The sequence below is a fragment of the Taeniopygia guttata genome, chromosome 13, assembly GCF_048771995.1.
Source record: "Taeniopygia guttata chromosome 13, bTaeGut7.mat, whole genome shotgun sequence".
Classification (NCBI taxonomy): Eukaryota; Metazoa; Chordata; class Aves; order Passeriformes; family Estrildidae; genus Taeniopygia; species Taeniopygia guttata.
In genome coordinates, this window is record NC_133038.1 from 6,585,431 (window position 1) to 6,601,499 (window position 16,069).

General features: G+C 42.8%; 2 protein-coding genes across 5 annotated transcripts; one reads left to right on the forward strand and one right to left on the reverse strand.

The window, feature by feature from the left end:
- Nucleotides 1–1,917: 1,917 nt before the first annotated feature.
- Nucleotides 1,918–9,515, reverse strand: SOX30 (SRY-box transcription factor 30). Of its 2 annotated transcripts, none has more exons than XM_072935116.1 (5): nucleotides 8,635–9,515; nucleotides 7,230–7,469; nucleotides 5,837–5,983; nucleotides 4,185–4,662; nucleotides 1,918–2,354 (listed from the first exon to the last, which is right to left on the reverse strand). In XM_072935116.1, the coding sequence occupies exons 1-5, from the start codon at nucleotides 9,239–9,241 to the stop codon at nucleotides 1,985–1,987; spliced, it is 1,842 nt and encodes a 613-aa protein (XP_072791217.1). In that variant the 5' UTR covers nucleotides 9,242–9,515; the 3' UTR covers nucleotides 1,918–1,984. The 2 variants fall into 2 exon arrangements, with proteins under 2 accessions (XP_072791217.1, XP_072791216.1); XM_072935115.1 differs by having other exon boundaries at nucleotides 5,810–5,983; nucleotides 8,635–9,514.
- Nucleotides 9,380–14,142, forward strand: THG1L (tRNA-histidine guanylyltransferase 1 like). Of its 3 annotated transcripts, none has more exons than XM_002197927.7 (6): nucleotides 9,380–9,794; nucleotides 10,537–10,713; nucleotides 11,156–11,325; nucleotides 12,033–12,121; nucleotides 12,700–12,807; nucleotides 13,379–14,142. In XM_002197927.7, the coding sequence occupies exons 1-6, from the start codon at nucleotides 9,502–9,504 to the stop codon at nucleotides 13,538–13,540; spliced, it is 999 nt and encodes a 332-aa protein (XP_002197963.5). In that variant the 5' UTR covers nucleotides 9,380–9,501; the 3' UTR covers nucleotides 13,541–14,142. The 3 variants fall into 3 exon arrangements, with proteins under 3 accessions (XP_002197963.5, XP_072791218.1, XP_030139794.2); XM_072935117.1 differs by lacking the exon at nucleotides 9,380–9,794 and adding an exon at nucleotides 9,848–9,871; XM_030283934.4 differs by lacking the exon at nucleotides 9,380–9,794 and having other exon boundaries at nucleotides 10,574–10,713; nucleotides 11,160–11,325.
- The last annotated feature ends 1,927 nt before the right edge of the window (nucleotides 14,143–16,069 follow it).

Here is a 16,069-nt window from a genome sequence, read left to right on the forward strand (position 1 = left end):
TTAGGCACCTAGAAAGAAATGGATCCAGAGAAAGGAAAATGCCCGGTGAAGAACCAGACTTGAGCAGAGAATGGCTGAGATGTGCACCACAGCTCAGTAATATTTCGTGTGAACTCTCTCTCAGGAAAGGCTGTGGAACAGAGTGCTCTGAGAAGCCTCCTGCTGACACTGAAGGAAACTTTACCCAGAATCAAAGTCTTAGCAGGAGAAGGGAGAGGACTGTCCTGCCTAACCTCTGCATTACAGACACACTCACTGATGAGAGAAATGTTACAACTTTGGCTGACTTGAGGGGAATGTGAAATGTCCCATTTTACAGAACATTCTTCTGGTTCAGATCATTTGAAATGATCAAAGGAAGGAGGCTGTGAATCCGTGAAGGAAACTGGAGATTCAAGAATTACCTCCTTTATCCAGTGTCTTAACAGTTGAGAGCAGCTTCAGCTGACCCAGAATATTCTGTTCAGCTCTGCTTTTCCACCACCCATGTAGGACAGCAGGAATATTTGGAAGGGCCCTGGAGCAGCTGTCCTGCCAAAGAGGGAGAAGTGCTGTAAGATGATCAGGAGCTAGACAAGGGCTTGTCCTGATGTGCTGATAGCAAAAGGGTATCAAAGCACTCCCTGTGCTTCTTTTAAAGGGTGGGTCACTGCTACCACTTTCTGCTGAAACTTTTGCTTCATTCCTACAGGCAAGTGAATTGAAGATGATTATATCTGCACATCTTTTAGCTCTATTTCCACATGTGAAACACTTATAATCCTCTCTGTGCTGCCTGCAACCTTCTCCAACACAACAGTGACTATACTAGTTAATTCTATAATAGTTAATTCTAATAAGAAATGGAAAACAGGCATAACAGTACAAGGGCTTTTAGTAACATCCAGTCCATCAAACTGCCCAGTAATTTTGGAGAAGAAAGTTGTCTCTATAATGGATAGCAGTGATGTACTGGGAAGCATTGAGTGTCTAGACTTTTACAGTAGCAGGAGGAAAACAAACTTTGCACAGAAAATCATGTATTTTTCAAGCTGAGAAGGACACAAGGTGGCTTTTAGTTTAGATTAAGGTAAACAGTAAGGAAGAAAATAATTATAAGAAAGTAGAACATGTCCCTCTTATGCCCCAGTTACCCTCTGCACTGCCATGAAGGCTTGCAGGAGGGCACACAAGGCACTGGCCCTGCCAACACTGGCCACTTGGGACAGATACTTGGCACTTCAGGAATCTGCATTATGGGAAAGTTTGCGGGTGAGCTGAAAATCACCTAGAATTGGAAACTAAAAACCTCTTCTATCACACTTTCCTGGCTGCAGGGCTGCCAGACATGCTGAAGGAGGATGCAGAGAAAGCCAGATTTGAGTGGGTTGTTTGTGTAACTTTCACTTCTGTTGTAGACGCGACAGGAGAGCCTTCAAGAGAGCTCAGCTGAGGTCTGGCTGCAGTGACACAGGCCTGCAGACACAGATGCCTAACAACCACTCCAGGCCATCAGCTCTAGCTGGGAGGGAAGAAGGGATCACCCTCACATGCAGTTTCCCATTAGGATATCCAGGATATGTGAAACCAGTCTTCCCTTTCTCTGGGCTTGGTAGAATAAATCACAACAGTTGTGTACTATTCTAAATTCTGGTGCATTGAAATATGTCTGATATCCTACTCCACAGGGTATAAAAAGAAAGATGGGAGAAGAGGGAAGTTAGATCTAGAGAATAATCTCACACCCCAAAACACACTTGTGGAGGGATTTGTACATTTGGCTACATGCATTCCTGCAGGCCAGATCAGCTTTCAGATATGAACAGGCATTTTCTGCTATTTATAAGACTTTCCTCTTATCTAAACAGCTCTTCAAAATAACCTGTGCAACTTACTGAAGCCACCAGGGTTTCCCATTGAACACGCTGACTGAAAAGGTGGTGTTGATGAAAATGTTTATTTCCCATTCTATAATATTGCTCTAGATTATAATAACTTTTTAAAATTACAATACTTGAAAAAACTTTACTTCCTCTTCCTCATCACTGTCAGTTACATTGACAATGTAAGTACTGGAGGGAGAAGATGGGGGGGATGGCAAAACCTCCTCCACCACTTCCACATCCAGCTGTGGCAGGGGGCTCAGAACTCGCTCCTCACCGCAGGTGCTCTGACAGGACACGATTTCGGGGTTCCTACAGACACGCTGGTTCTCACATAGCCTCTCTTCTGAGTATGCCCTGAAATGATAATCTTCATCCACAGTGGAAAATATCACCTCCTGCCTCTGGTTCCTCTCCTCATAAAAGCCAAAGCACTGAGGCACTGAGCTGGAGAAATTCCCGTAGCCAAATGGAGCTCTGAGTGGGAATGTGCTGCAAGGGAAGAGATTCAAGGTTGGCTTTCAGAAATGCAGGGCTGCACAATGGCACTAATGTTCTGTGCTACTCAGCTCATCCCGTTTTTTAAAACATACAAATTTAAAACCATGCCTAATTTCAGCACTAAGACCACAACAAGAGTAGTTCAGATTCCATTTCTGTGCATAAGCATCTCTTCAACATCATGCACACACGAGGTTGCTCTGAGAACAAACACAAAGCCTATTGTATTTATCAATCAAATAATACCATAGATAAACCAGCATGCAATGAGTTAACCAACATACTCAGATTACTAAAACAAAGCATCAAAAGACAGTTTGTGTAATTTCTGTATGTCAAATTTTGTGACAGACCTGGGGTAAAACACTCTTATTTGTAATTTTTAGTGAGATCTTACATCTGTTACACTGTTACCAAACAGGACAAGGAATCCTCGTGCCCAATATGTGGTTGTCAATGTTAATATTTAAAGAATGCACAGTGATAAATTTTTAAAAAGTAACTACGTAGTAAATTGCAGGAAGTTACTATGTCAAATGGAACTGTATTACTCCAGTGGCAGATGCCTGAATTTTTATTCTGATGCAGAAAGACAAACAAATTGCAATTTACAGTGTGTTAGGGAAATTCACTACCTTGTGAAGAAAACAAAAATATGTAAAGAAGTAATAGAACTCCACAGTCCAGGCATTGTAAAGATATTGATACAATATCTATTGAGGCTTCTAGGGGATTAATCATCATTCCAATCTAATATTTAAATTTTTAGTGCATACATCTGCACTTTCAGTTCAGAAATCATGACTCTTGTATGCAAGAAATGAGTTTATAGGACAGAGAACTTATAAATCACTGCATTAGAAAGACCCTGGCATTAGCAAAGCTGGCATTCAGCTGGCATTAATGGACTTCAGAAGTCCATTAGTGTGTGAAATCAGAACAGTCTTTTATGCTAGAAGAACTCACCCCTCTCAGAGGCCTCACAAAACCATCTCATTTCAGACACCAAGGGCTGAGGAAAGATAATTTTTAGCAGTTTTGGGAATATGTGTTCTGTGTTTCCTTAAAGTACCTCAAAAATAGAAATGTCTTGTATTGCACTTGTCAGCTTATGAAGTTCTTCTAATGGGACATGATTAGTCCTAATTAAAGACCAGGTGGTCTTATTGCCACAGGAACACATTGGTTACTGCTACTAGTGAAAATCATGAAAATAAAATGATGCCCTGTAAAGAATAAGCATCAGATGCCTGGTCTTTGAGCTGCCCACCTGCACCAGGGCACTGGTGCTTTCTGTGCATGCTCAGCCCACAAACACCCACAGGACACTACATGTGTTAGCCTGGAAATTCTTTGATTAGGGGACCTCCGATTGACTGAAAAGGAAGAACTAGGAATTACTACTTACACAAGAATTCTGCAGACACTTCCCACCAGGCTGGGTTTCAGAAATATTAGCACTTATGGCAATCACAGTGTACCCAGGAGACACCTCCAGGACCCACTCTAATTCTATCTGACCATTTTCAAAGTATATTTACATTATCTCTACCTAATGCTCTTCTGCCAAAATCAACTGCACTTATACCCATAAAGTGGAAAGAAGATATTTCTGTTTGCCATGGCCTTGGGAGTGCCAATTACTGCAACAATTCTACGGAGCTTTCTGGGCACGTATTACGAGCAGGCTGAGGCTAGGGGGTCCCAGCACAGGAAGGTAAGAGCTCCTTTCCCTCTGAATGCTCCACCTGCTGTCTGCAAGTCAAAAGATTCTCTGCCTTTCAGCATTTTTTTTTACTGGTATTGAAATAGTTTCATTACCTTGAGGGGAAACAGCGAGGTCCAGGTATAAAGGAAGGCTGGCAACATGGAAATTGAGGAGTTCCTCCAAACAAAGCGGCTGGCTGTCCAATGGGAGCAGACACATAGGCAGGTGAGGGAATAAAAGGTGTAGCCTGGGGGAGAGCTATGCCTCTAGGAAAAACAGGAATCCCTGGGATCTCACTGTTAGAGACAGAAAACCTGCCACTAGTGCTGCTGATGTTATTTGGGTTTCTGTTGCCGAAGCTCTCAGCGAAAACGGGTGCAGGTCTCTTCAGGGAGAAATTGAGCCCAGGTGAAACAAAAGCTTCTGTCTGAGCAGGCCCAGCAAAGTGCTGTGATGAAACTACAGGGCGTAGGGGCAGGGTTGGAACTGCAACAGCCACTGATGTGGTGTTTGCAGCTGTGGTCTGGAAAAGGGTCATGGGTACTGTGTGCTGGATTGAAGAAGCTGTCAGACGGATGGCGGGAGACTCACCTTCAGGAAACAAAACAGTTATTTATCAGACATGAACAGAGACTTCTGATAAACAGCATCATAGCAAACCACAGCATTTCTGGGTACAGAGAGAATAATCCCCCCTGAGAGTTCCCAGCAACTCATGTCATACACCTAATGTGACACCATTCTGAGAGATGGGTTTGGAGCCCACACATTAAAGCTTCATTGCACGGAAACCACGGGTGGAAGGAAGTGGCTGATGAGGGTTCATTGCTCTGGTGAGGCTATGTCTTGTCCTAATAAGGCCCCACAATGGGTTGGAGTGTGCCTTCAGCTCAGATGACCTCACAGGTCTACTGATATGAAGTAAGCCAAATTTATAACAAAACTGTGTGTTGAGGAACCTAAAACACCTTATTTCATTGATGAAATAAGGAAACACCAATATGTTTCCTTATTTCATCAATGAATGTACCCACTAGGCAATTTTAATTTGAAATCTTTTGCAGAGCACAAACTTCAATGTATACTCTCAAATCATAGCCCATCAACAGGGCTGCCTTTAAAGGGAAAGATTTCAAAAAACATTGCATAGGAATTTTCAAACATCACTAACTCAGAATTACACCAGAACAAAGCTGAGTGTTCTTTTGTTTTAATATCTCCAAGTATTACCACACAGCATAAACAGGCATTTAATTTTCTTGTCTCATTGCAAAGAAAGCAGCCCTTTCCAGGATACTTAGAGGAAAATGCCATTGCCTGGATCTGAGTTATTTGCTGTTGAAATTCACTATCCATGCCCTGAGAGAGCCAGAGCCCTTTGTCTAAGGAATATGTAGACGACCTCTTGCACTGGTCTGGGGGCTCTCACACTATTTCACTGCCAGTGTTGACTTTCTGTAAAAAAGAAGGATCCTTCCAGGGTATCTATGAAGTGGAGACCAAAAAAGTGAAAGAAGCAGCTGTAGCTTAATATCTTAAGTAGAAAGAAGTGCTGGTAAATAATCACACCTTTTCTGGGCAACCTGTGCCAGGGCCACACCATGCTCACAGCAAAGTTTCTTCCCAACATATAAGCTAAACCTACTCTCTTTCAGTTTGAAGCTGTCCCCCCTTGCCTTGTCACTACTGCAACAGGTAAATTCAGAATTTTTAAAATAATTCACTGCTGAAAACTCACAGATTGGACGTCCAGTGCTGTTCTTACCACTGGAGTTGACAAAAGAATAAGTAGGTGATGAGAAGGGAAGGGTGCCAGCTGGATTTGTAGTGATGGTACTCTGGGAAGTGCCCAAAAATGCAGCTGAGCGAGGTGGTAGAGAACACTTCTTCCTGTCGGGCTGATAAACCCAACCTGTCAGAGATGAAAAAAAAGATGCAGACATCCAATATTTTGCATGGTTTCATTATTTATCTAAAGCTATGTAATCTGTAATTCTGTAGGATCTGATAAACCTGCTCCTTTAGGTAACGGCAATGCTCCACTTGTTTTGGTGAACTAGAAATGGTGAATTTTACTGGAGATGGAAATCAAATAGAAATATTTGGGTATTGTTTCGAAGTTACCAAATAATAGTTGCTTGTGAGACAAAAAAATACCAAACACTGGGAAGAGATGTGGCCCAGCTGAGAGAACCACATTAAGGAGAACATGACACTCACTGTACCTTGGGCATTCAGTGTGGAGGAAAACCACAGGTACTCAAAATGTGGTCTTTCCTCATGGTTTCCTTAACCCCTTAAGTCTCATGTGTATGCAGGTTACAAGATATAACAGAAAATAGGATCCACTGGGAAACCTGGATAGATTGTGGAAGAGCACATTTGCCTTTGCCTGACAACATTAACCAAACGCTAACACACGTAACAATATAACATGAATTTACACTGAGCTGTTTGGTTATTTACACAGGTTAACTCTTAATGCAACTTTAAGGAAATGCCTTTTTTTAAAATTTTTTTGAAAGATGCAAGGAGAGAAGGAGAGTGGTGCTCTTTTCTTTGTTTATGACAGATTAGGCAGGATCATGAACAAGCAGCATTATGACAACAGAGAGAGAAAGGATCACAACACCTGGTATCTCAAAAGCTTTTTAAAAGTGTTTTACATTCTGTTATCTTCTGGATAAATTAAATTGTTAAAGGTACAAATTTTAATGCTTGACAAAAGGCTGTGAAACATTTTCCACACCATTATGTGGGAATCTCAAGTCTACACGTTGAAGAATCTCATAGAACACAATGATGTTTGTGCTTCCTGTGACATTTCCCTTTCCTGCTTTTAAGAAATGGACATATGTGTCACCACAGGCCACCTGGGCCGCTGTTTCTGGAGCAAGGAAATTGATGCAGCAGGCCACACAAACTCACTCTGTGGCCATTAGACTACTAAAGCATTCAGAAAAGCTGCTGTAGCTGCAGTGTTCTAAGCACCAGCATTTTGGATGCTTTAAAAAGTTGTTTCAAGCACACAGAAGAATTGTGTGCTTGAAATATCTGTACTTTTTTTCTATCTCTATTAATTGCCATAATGCAAGGGATCAATTTTCCAAAAAGCCCTGCACTTCTAAAGCATTCAGGTAAATAACTAAGATGTTTACCAGGAAATTCCTCCCTGTGCCTCAGTTTTATTTTGTTAGCTTCCTCATAATATGGCTGCTTCTGTTCTTCAGTGAGTTTGCTCCACTCCAGGCCGAGCTGAACGCTGATCTCTGCATTGTTGGCACCTGGGTTGGCTTTGGCCACAGCAGGCCTGTGGATCCGAGCCCACACCATGAATGCGTTCATGGGACGCTTCACACGGCCGCTCTTGGTCTTGCTGAAAGGAGTGTCTGGCATCCCTGTGCAACAAGGCAAGGAAAGATCATCATCTTCCAGGGAATACAGCAGGCCAGAATACCACACCCACAGGATATCTGGCAACAGCATCAGTGGAGCTTTGGACAGATGAAAGTGCACATTTGGAGAGCAGTTCCTACAAAATCCCCCACTGCCCTTTGGTGGGTCACTGCACAAGGAATCAGTTACCCGGCTTTTCTTATGTATAATTAAAAAAAAAAAAAAAAAGGAAATAAACAGGGACTGCTAACACACTTGTATGGATTTCAGTTGGTTTGTTTTCTTATTAATTTATAACCTAATCATTATATAGCACAGACCACACCACTGCAAATTTATTACCACCATCAGAACTATGTAACCAAAACCCTAAGGATGCAGGGACTAGCACTAAGGATGGGGAGGCTGCTTAGTCCCACACATGTGCAGTCCCTGCCTGCTCAACCACAGGTGTTGCTATTTTGGGTCTCTGCTTGGGTTTTGTTGAGTTGGATTTTTTGAGATATATTTTTTCTTTTTTTTTGGATTTGGACACTCATTTTGTTGGAGGAACATGTGTTCCCAAATGATTGTTACATGATACCTGTCTTTGGCTCTTTGTAAACACAGGCTGCATTTAAATTGAGCTGGCAACATGATGAATCCACAGGCCCCTTAAAACTGATCCCTGAGCAAGCAATTTCCTCCTGGAAAAGGTTTAGAAATTAACTCTTTCATCTCATTGATAAAGGGGAAAAGTCTTTAAGACTTTACTTAAGTAATTAATTTTGAATGTCTTGATATTAAAAAAAAAAACAAGCTGCTAATATAGATGTTTCAAAATGCTCTTCGTTTAACATGTCCAGATTTTTTCAGAGAGATGTATGACTATTTTATACTTTTAAAAATCAAGCAGATTCCTGACCTTAAAACTGCAATCACAACTCAGTGTAATTCTGAACCCTATCCTAAGAGGTTCCATTCAGACAGGGAGCAACATGACAAAACTGCCTTGATGGTAACAAACCACTACAGAAGTCCGTGCTCTGGTGCTTTTGTGTCTTACACTGTGCAAGAATTGTGCTAAACCTAGCCTTTGCAAGGGGATGGGTTTCTAACATGACCTTTCCACTTGTGTTCTCCTGCCTGACAAGCAGTGCCACCCTGCAAGCTCTCTGACCATAATACCTGAATCCGAGGGCAGGACTGTGAGGGGAACGTTTTTTGTTTCAATTTTTGGCCGCTGCAGATGTAGAGGCTGCAATTGAACTGCCACTTGTTTTACCGGCACTGGAGTCCCATGCATCTGCTGCGAGGGCAGAGGGCCTTGGAGCTGTACGTGGGACATGGGAGGTAAGGACTGAAACAAGACCGGGATGTTCTGATCTTGAGGAGCATTCCCAGGCTCGCACAGGGATCCAGACGGGGCACCAATCTTGTCCACCTTCACTGGTCGGGCCTCATAGGCCATGTTGGGTCGCTCCGTTTGGACCGCAGCTCTTCTCCAGGGCTTATTCCCAGCTTGCTCCAGGACCTTCTCGTTCTGGCGGTCACCGCTGCCCCTTTCATCGTCCCTTTCTCTCCTGACAGCGCTCCGGGCCTCTTTCTCAACCGCCGCCGGAGCCGAGATGTACCTGCCCTTCTCGGCCGCTCCTTGGCTGGGCCCGGGCCGGCTCGGGTGCTCCTGCACTTGGAGGCGCAGCCCCCCGAGGGGGCCCACGAGCTCCCTGTGCCCGGGGGCCGAGGCGGGGCTCGCCCGGGCTCGGAAGCGGCAGTGCCTGAGCCTGCGCTCCATCGCCCCGCCGCCGCTCCTCGGCCGCCGCTACCGTTGCGCCAACGCTCCCCGCGGCCCCGCGCCGCCGGCACGCACCGAACCCGCATCCCGCACCAACCGCGGGGCGCGCACCGAGCCGCAGCCCCGCCGGCTCCATCGCGCTGTCCCGTCCCGCGCCCACCGCTGGGGCCGCCCCGACCGCCCATCCCGCGCTCGTTGCTCGGCGCGCTCGGACCGGAGCGCACGGGCGGCCGGTCCCGGCTCCGCGCCCCGCAGCCGCCATGGGGGCCGGTGTCGGAACCGCCCCGCGCTCCGCCCGCCCTCCGCCGGCAGCGCCGAGCGCTGCTCCGGGCCGCCCAGAAGGGCCGGGCGCCGCTCCTTCCGCTTCCGCGCCGGCCATGCTGCGCTGCTGCCGGGCGGCCGCGGCCATCGCTGCCGGCCGCGCTCCGGGCTCCCCGCGCGGCCTCGCCATGGCCAAGAGCAAGTTCGAGTACGTGCGCGACTTCGAGGCGGACGACACGGTCCTGCCCAACTGCTGGATCGTGGTGCGGCTGGACGGCCGCAACTTCCACAGGTGCGGGCCGAGAAGCGGGGTCCTGGTGGTGCCCGGGTTGCGCTGGGCTGTTCCTGCCCGGCCTGTGAGTCCTGCAGGTGCGGGGTTAGAGATCTCGTGTCCCCCACTCGGCCTCTCCAGGGCACGGAATTCCACCGGGATTTTGCTTTCACCGGCGGCTTCAGAGCCGGGTGGTAGGGAATGGTCCGGGGAGGGAAATGGTGCCAGTGCCTTGGGTGTGCTGGGGAGGGACAGCAGCGGCTGTGCAGGGATGTGTCCCGGTGTTTGGAGTCGGTGTCTGTGTGGCACTTCCCTTCCCTCGGCATAAATGGGGCACAGTTCTCTCGCTTGTTAGATAACGCAAGTTCTTGCTGGGATATTATGTCTGGTTTTGGTAAAGCTCTTGAGTTTCGACAAGTTTATTGATAATGTTGCCCATATTGGACTGAATATTAAAGACACCTTGTGAGAAAAGGAGTTAACAGAAAGTAGCATTTGTTATCCATTTCCAATTAAAATACATAAACCAGCTTCTTTAACAGACTGGTTAGGGTCAGATACTGGTGGGAAAGAGAATGGGTTATCCAGAGTGGATAACGAGGATTTTTGTTCCTGCTTTTCATACCTGGAAGGAATTCTTTTATCAGTATTGACAGGATACTGGAAATCAATATTCATACAAAGCAGATATAATGAAAATGAATGGGTTAGCATTTTTAGTAGCTTTTAAAAGGACTCTTATGCAGCCATTTTTGCTTTGAAGGTTTTCTGAGCAGCATGAATTCAAAAAGCCAAATGATGACCGTGCTCTGCAGCTGATGACCAAGTGTGCCCAGACAGTGATGCAAGAGCTGGAGGATATTGCTATTGCTTATGGACAGAGTGATGAATATAGTTTTGTTTTCAAAAAGAAGAGCAGGTGGTTTAAAAGAAGAGCAAGGTAACAGCTGCTTTGATACTGAAATGAATTTGCTTTTAACATCTCTGTAGTTCTTCTTCAGGTTTGTCTTTACCTACACACAGAGGTTAGGAGGAGGGCTGGTGCTTACACTGCAGTTAGTTCAAGTTTTTTATGTAGATTCTTTACATGTGATGTTTCAGGAAAATATGTTCAATAATACAGAGCTTGTAAAAAAGTTATATAAACAACTTACTATATAAACAATCAAAACATTATAAATGGACATTTTTAAAATAAAATGTTACAGTTCTCCATACCTCTGTTGTTCAAAAGTCTCTGTACCATTCTTCATCTGTTTGGCCATTATTTAAGAAATGCTGCTCTCCATTAGAGTTATCACTGCTGATACCTCAGATAAGCACAGATATATAATCACACCCATGTATTTCTTTCTTTTTTTCTCTTGTTCTGTGTTTGCAAGTAAGTTCATGACTCATGTGGTCTCCCAGTTTTCCTCAAGTTACGTGTTCTATTGGAAGGATTACTTTAAGGACCAGCAGCTTCTGTACCCACCAGGATTTGATGGACGAATTGTGTTGTATCCCAGCAACCAGAATTTGAAGGACTACCTCAGCTGGAGGCAAGCAGATTGTAAGTGTTCCCAGAAGAGAGAAATTTGTGCAGTTGAGGTCATTTCTCGGAACAGAAATGTCTTTTCTGCCAGTGTATTTGCATATACAGTTGTCAGTGAAAGAACAGCAGGTAGAGTGGTGGCTTTCAGTACTATTACACTTGTTCTAGGCTTTGTATGGGTACTGGCTGAAATTTGGAGTGTTCAGGCTGCAACTAAATTTATTGCATCCTGAGAGTGAATTCAGCACAAGAAATATTAGAACTGCTAATAGAATTAATCAATTAATTTTGATGTTCAGAGTTGGCTTAGCTAAGGTAATCTTTAGTGAAGAGATGTGAATAGTCAAATTCACAGCAGATAGTACTCAAAACTGCTGAATATTTCATGTTAGAACAGACCACTGGATTTGTCTCTAGGCCTTTGTCAGTACCTAGTCCCTATTGTCAAATGGAAATAATTTACATTATACATAAATACCCTTCAGCCTCTTCTGTGCCCTTTTACAAGATTTTTTACTTACGAAATCAATCTTCTAGTCATGATATGCAGTACTTTAAAAATGTATTATAAACATTGTATCTTCTTTAGAAACTGATTATATTCATTCCCCATTACTCTTGGCTGTTTCTTGGATACAGCTCTGGAAATAAAGCTGTTTTTTCCTAAGTAGTAACTCAGATTTGGTAAATAACCATCCTCACACTCATTTCTGTGTTTTCTCTAGGCCATATTAATAACCTTTATAATACAGTGTTCTGGATGCTTGTGCAGCGAGGTGGTTTGACACCAGTGCAAGCACAGGAGAGGCTCCGGGTAAGAGTCTGCTGAAGTCATGGTTTTTTTACAGCTAAAAATTAAACCATAAGATTTGCAAAGTGTCTTGCCTGCCCAGCAGCCCTGGCTTGTTTATTCTTAATGTAATAATTTTGTAGGTGTAGTCAACAACTTCTGCAATTCTGCAGATATTAATACCAATAGCAAATAATGTAATTTTGGTCAAGTATTAGCAGGGTTTTAAGTTCTTAGTTGGCAATTTTAGAAATCTTAAAAAAGTCATAAAACGTTCAGCATCCAAACCCATGAGGAACAGTGGCAGAATTCAGGTTCTGTTGATTGCCAGTCCCTTCTGTTGTGTTTTGTCTCCTTGTGCAGACTTTAGTAGATTATTCCTGTTTTCTCCTGGAGTCTGTTGACTGTCTTTCATTTGTCTTGAAAATGTAATGAAAACCCTCTTGGAATTAATTCCTCTGTTGAGAGAAGTAATTAAGCCTTGTGACTTAAAGTTGAAAAACCTTTACAAATGCCTGTCTTGCTTCCAGTATTCACCCCTCCTCTATCCTAGAGATATAATTTGTTTTCTCTAAGAGTATTTTTCTTTCCTTTCCTCTCAGGGAACTTTGGCTGGAGATAAGAATGAAATCTTATTTTCTGAATTCAACATCAACTACAACAATGAACCTTTGATGTATAGAAAAGGAACTGTCCTAATATGGCAGAAGGTAAAAAACCCTATTGCCACTTGCTTTGGGCTGATATTTTAAATAGTTACACTGTGGCAGACAGACTGTACTGTAAGAGCACCACATGCATCTCCAGTGTATATCTAGGAATAAATATATCTTAAAATGACCTATATTTGCCATATAATTGTGTGTAAGATAACTCATTGTTTTGGAGATATTTTTGAAAGCTGTTTCTATCAGCTTAATTTGAAAGCCAGTCTCTGTAGTATGGCTTAGATACAAATTATGACCATTGAGATGAAACATGTATCAGCAGACGACACTGTGTGTATCATTTGGGCCAGGCCCTTCCCAGGGTTAGGTCCCAAGTATCCATGGCAAAGGAATTACAAACCTCTGTTCAATAAGGTAGCTCAGCTCATAACTTAGTCATTTTCTGCTTTAAGGTAACTTGGAAATGTTCACTGTCCTATGACTGCATCATTGATTTAGTGGGAGAAATTCCTGTCCTGTGTTTTTGGTTTTTTTTTTTAATTCTTTTCTATTAGAATTTTTGAATCCACTCTGGAGCCTTTTATGTCTGCTAATGTGTCAACTGTATTTTCAGGTTAATGAAGTCATCACTAAGAAAATAAAACTGCCAAAGGAAGAAGAAGAAAAAGAAGTGGAAGTGACCCGGACTAAGACTAAAGTTGTTCCCCTGCACTGTGACATCATTGGGGACCAGTTCTGGGAGGAATATCCTGAGATTCTGGCTGAGGACAGTTGATATCTCTGATGAACATAACCAGTAATTTACATTCTGCTCTGCTTGGGTTGTTGGCAACTGAGGAATACAAATGGTGGATGGCAGAGTTTGACCTGGAGCCCTCTTCAGCAGCTACATTGGGTTTAGCAGTGTTGCTGCCTAAAAAGAAGACACTGGTGCTGTCTGACATACAAGATATGCCCATATGGAAAGCTAAAATCATACTATATTTTGAATGTTAAGAACTCAAATTAAGACTGTTCCTGCCTTGTACATGTGTATTTGTAAAAAAAGTATGTAGAAATTTCCTGTATTTCTATAGCATTTAAACAATGAGGTATTTTATTGTAGTGCTGAACGACAAAAAAGCCCGAATATTTGAACATAAAATTATTGGTTTGATTTTTGTTTTAACTGAGATGGACCAGAATACTTCATTTGGGATTTAGTATTAATTTTCACGGCTGGTGTGTTTAGTCAGATGAGTGACAAATGGTTCTGCTGCCTGATGTCTAATTCTTACTGAAATGCAATGGAGTAGTCCAGCAGTTTTCTATGCCTGATTTATTTGTCAAATGTACAGAATTTTTATACTTTTAAAAAATACAAATAATAGTACCTTCTCTGCTGTGTTTTATTATGTGGCCTTTCTCATTCCTGGGACTTGAACTAGTAAGTGGTGACAGTTCCAAACAGTGAAGTTAATAATAAAGATACTGTACAGGCTGGAATTCTGTTGGGACAAGGACAGATCTTTCCTCATATTCCATGGCCTGGGAATTCACCTGTCTACTATTTGCACAACACAGCATATTTGAACAAAAAAATACAACATAGCAGAACATTCCAGGTGCCTGCAAAGAGGGAGCCATCAAGAATTTGTGCTGCTGCTTTCTGATCTCCCAGGGAATGACACAGACAGAGCAGTGCTGCCAATCTATATTTGTTAGAGGGAAGGGAGGAGTGTGTGTTGCCTGCTCTGTGCACAGTTGTGTTCTGGTTTAACTGTCACTTTGTCAAAATTGACCTCTCAGAGCAGAAATATTTCTGCTAATGGATAGGGGTTTGTCCCAGTGTAACAGGAATTTGAGGGAAATAACCTATTTCAGTGTGGAAATACAGCTATAATGATAGGTGCTATTACTGCCATTAACCAAGCTGGTTGCAAAAACATCCAAAAACATGGCCCAGTTGTTGCTAACAAAGACATGGTCAGCAGTTGGGACTGGCCATAAGAAATAGGAAAAAAGGATCAAGTGTGTACTGAGTTAGATTCCCATGAATCCTCTTATCAGCCTACTCTGTTTCCCCTTCCTGAAGAAGAACGTACACATTTAAGGCAATGTGGTTTTGGTGTTTTGGGGTTTTTTTGGTTTTCTTTTTGTTTTTTTTTTTTTTTTCAAAAAGAACCCTGACCAGGTAAACTTCAACTTGTGAGTTATTCCTGAGATTAGACAATGAGTCTGTGAGTTTATAAAAGCACAGGGCTTCCCCCCTACTTCTCTGTACCAATTAAGTACATGCAATGAGAGAATGTATTTCATTTTTCGTTTGTAGAATGGGCTGTATGATTCCTAGGAAGAGGATGTGGCATGATGGTGAGATGGTGATTCAGAATGAATCATTGCATCAGTCATTTACTCCTAAGAACTTTGTCTGTTGGTTTTTTGTCTTCTAACATAAATGCAATTTACTCAACTTTGAAATTCCGTGTTACTGCTTGGTGCCTGACTTTGGACATTACATATGAAGCGACTGTTCCAGAACTGATAACAGCTGGATTTACTCAGCCTGGTAACAGATGAAACATAAAAAAAATAATTTGTCAGCCATGATTTATGTTTGGAAAGTATTATATCTTTTTTTATTTTACATATTATGACTGACTGATACATTCTACAGTATCTTTATGTATGTACATTGTGTATATAAAAAGCAGATCTGTATTAGGTCATAGTGTTTTCATTTAACTCATTCTTACAATAAGTCAACATAGCTGTTCACATATGGATGCAGACTTTGGAACCGAGATCAGGATTGTCTATACAACCATGGCCTTTAATTTGTATTAAGATAAATGCTAGAGAAAGAAACTCCCTGTGGTATCCTCATGCGTAAGATATGCATTTATATCACTCTGCTGCAGCTGTAGGGGAAAATAACTATTCCCAAGGCTCAAGCAGCAGGTGTTGATGTTGATGGCACACACAACACACAGGTATTTCTGTAGCTGCAGGAGTCCTGTTCTGTGACCCAGTGAAGAAAGAAGGGTTTCCTCTGAGGTTGGCGATCAACCTGTGGCTGATGTATTGACGTTACAAGAAGCATTAAAGATACGGGAACTCATTATGAAACATTAATGGACATAGTGAATCATTATAGTAAAACCTATAAAAAGCATTTCCTTGCTGTTCCTCAGTGAAATTGCTCTGCCCTGTGCATCCTTTTATGCATTAAAGTGCAAATTACATTGCAACTGCCAGTTGCCCAGGTGGATTTCATGGCCTGGGGCTGGGGGTTTTGGTCATGGTCCAGAGATGGTCCCCAGAG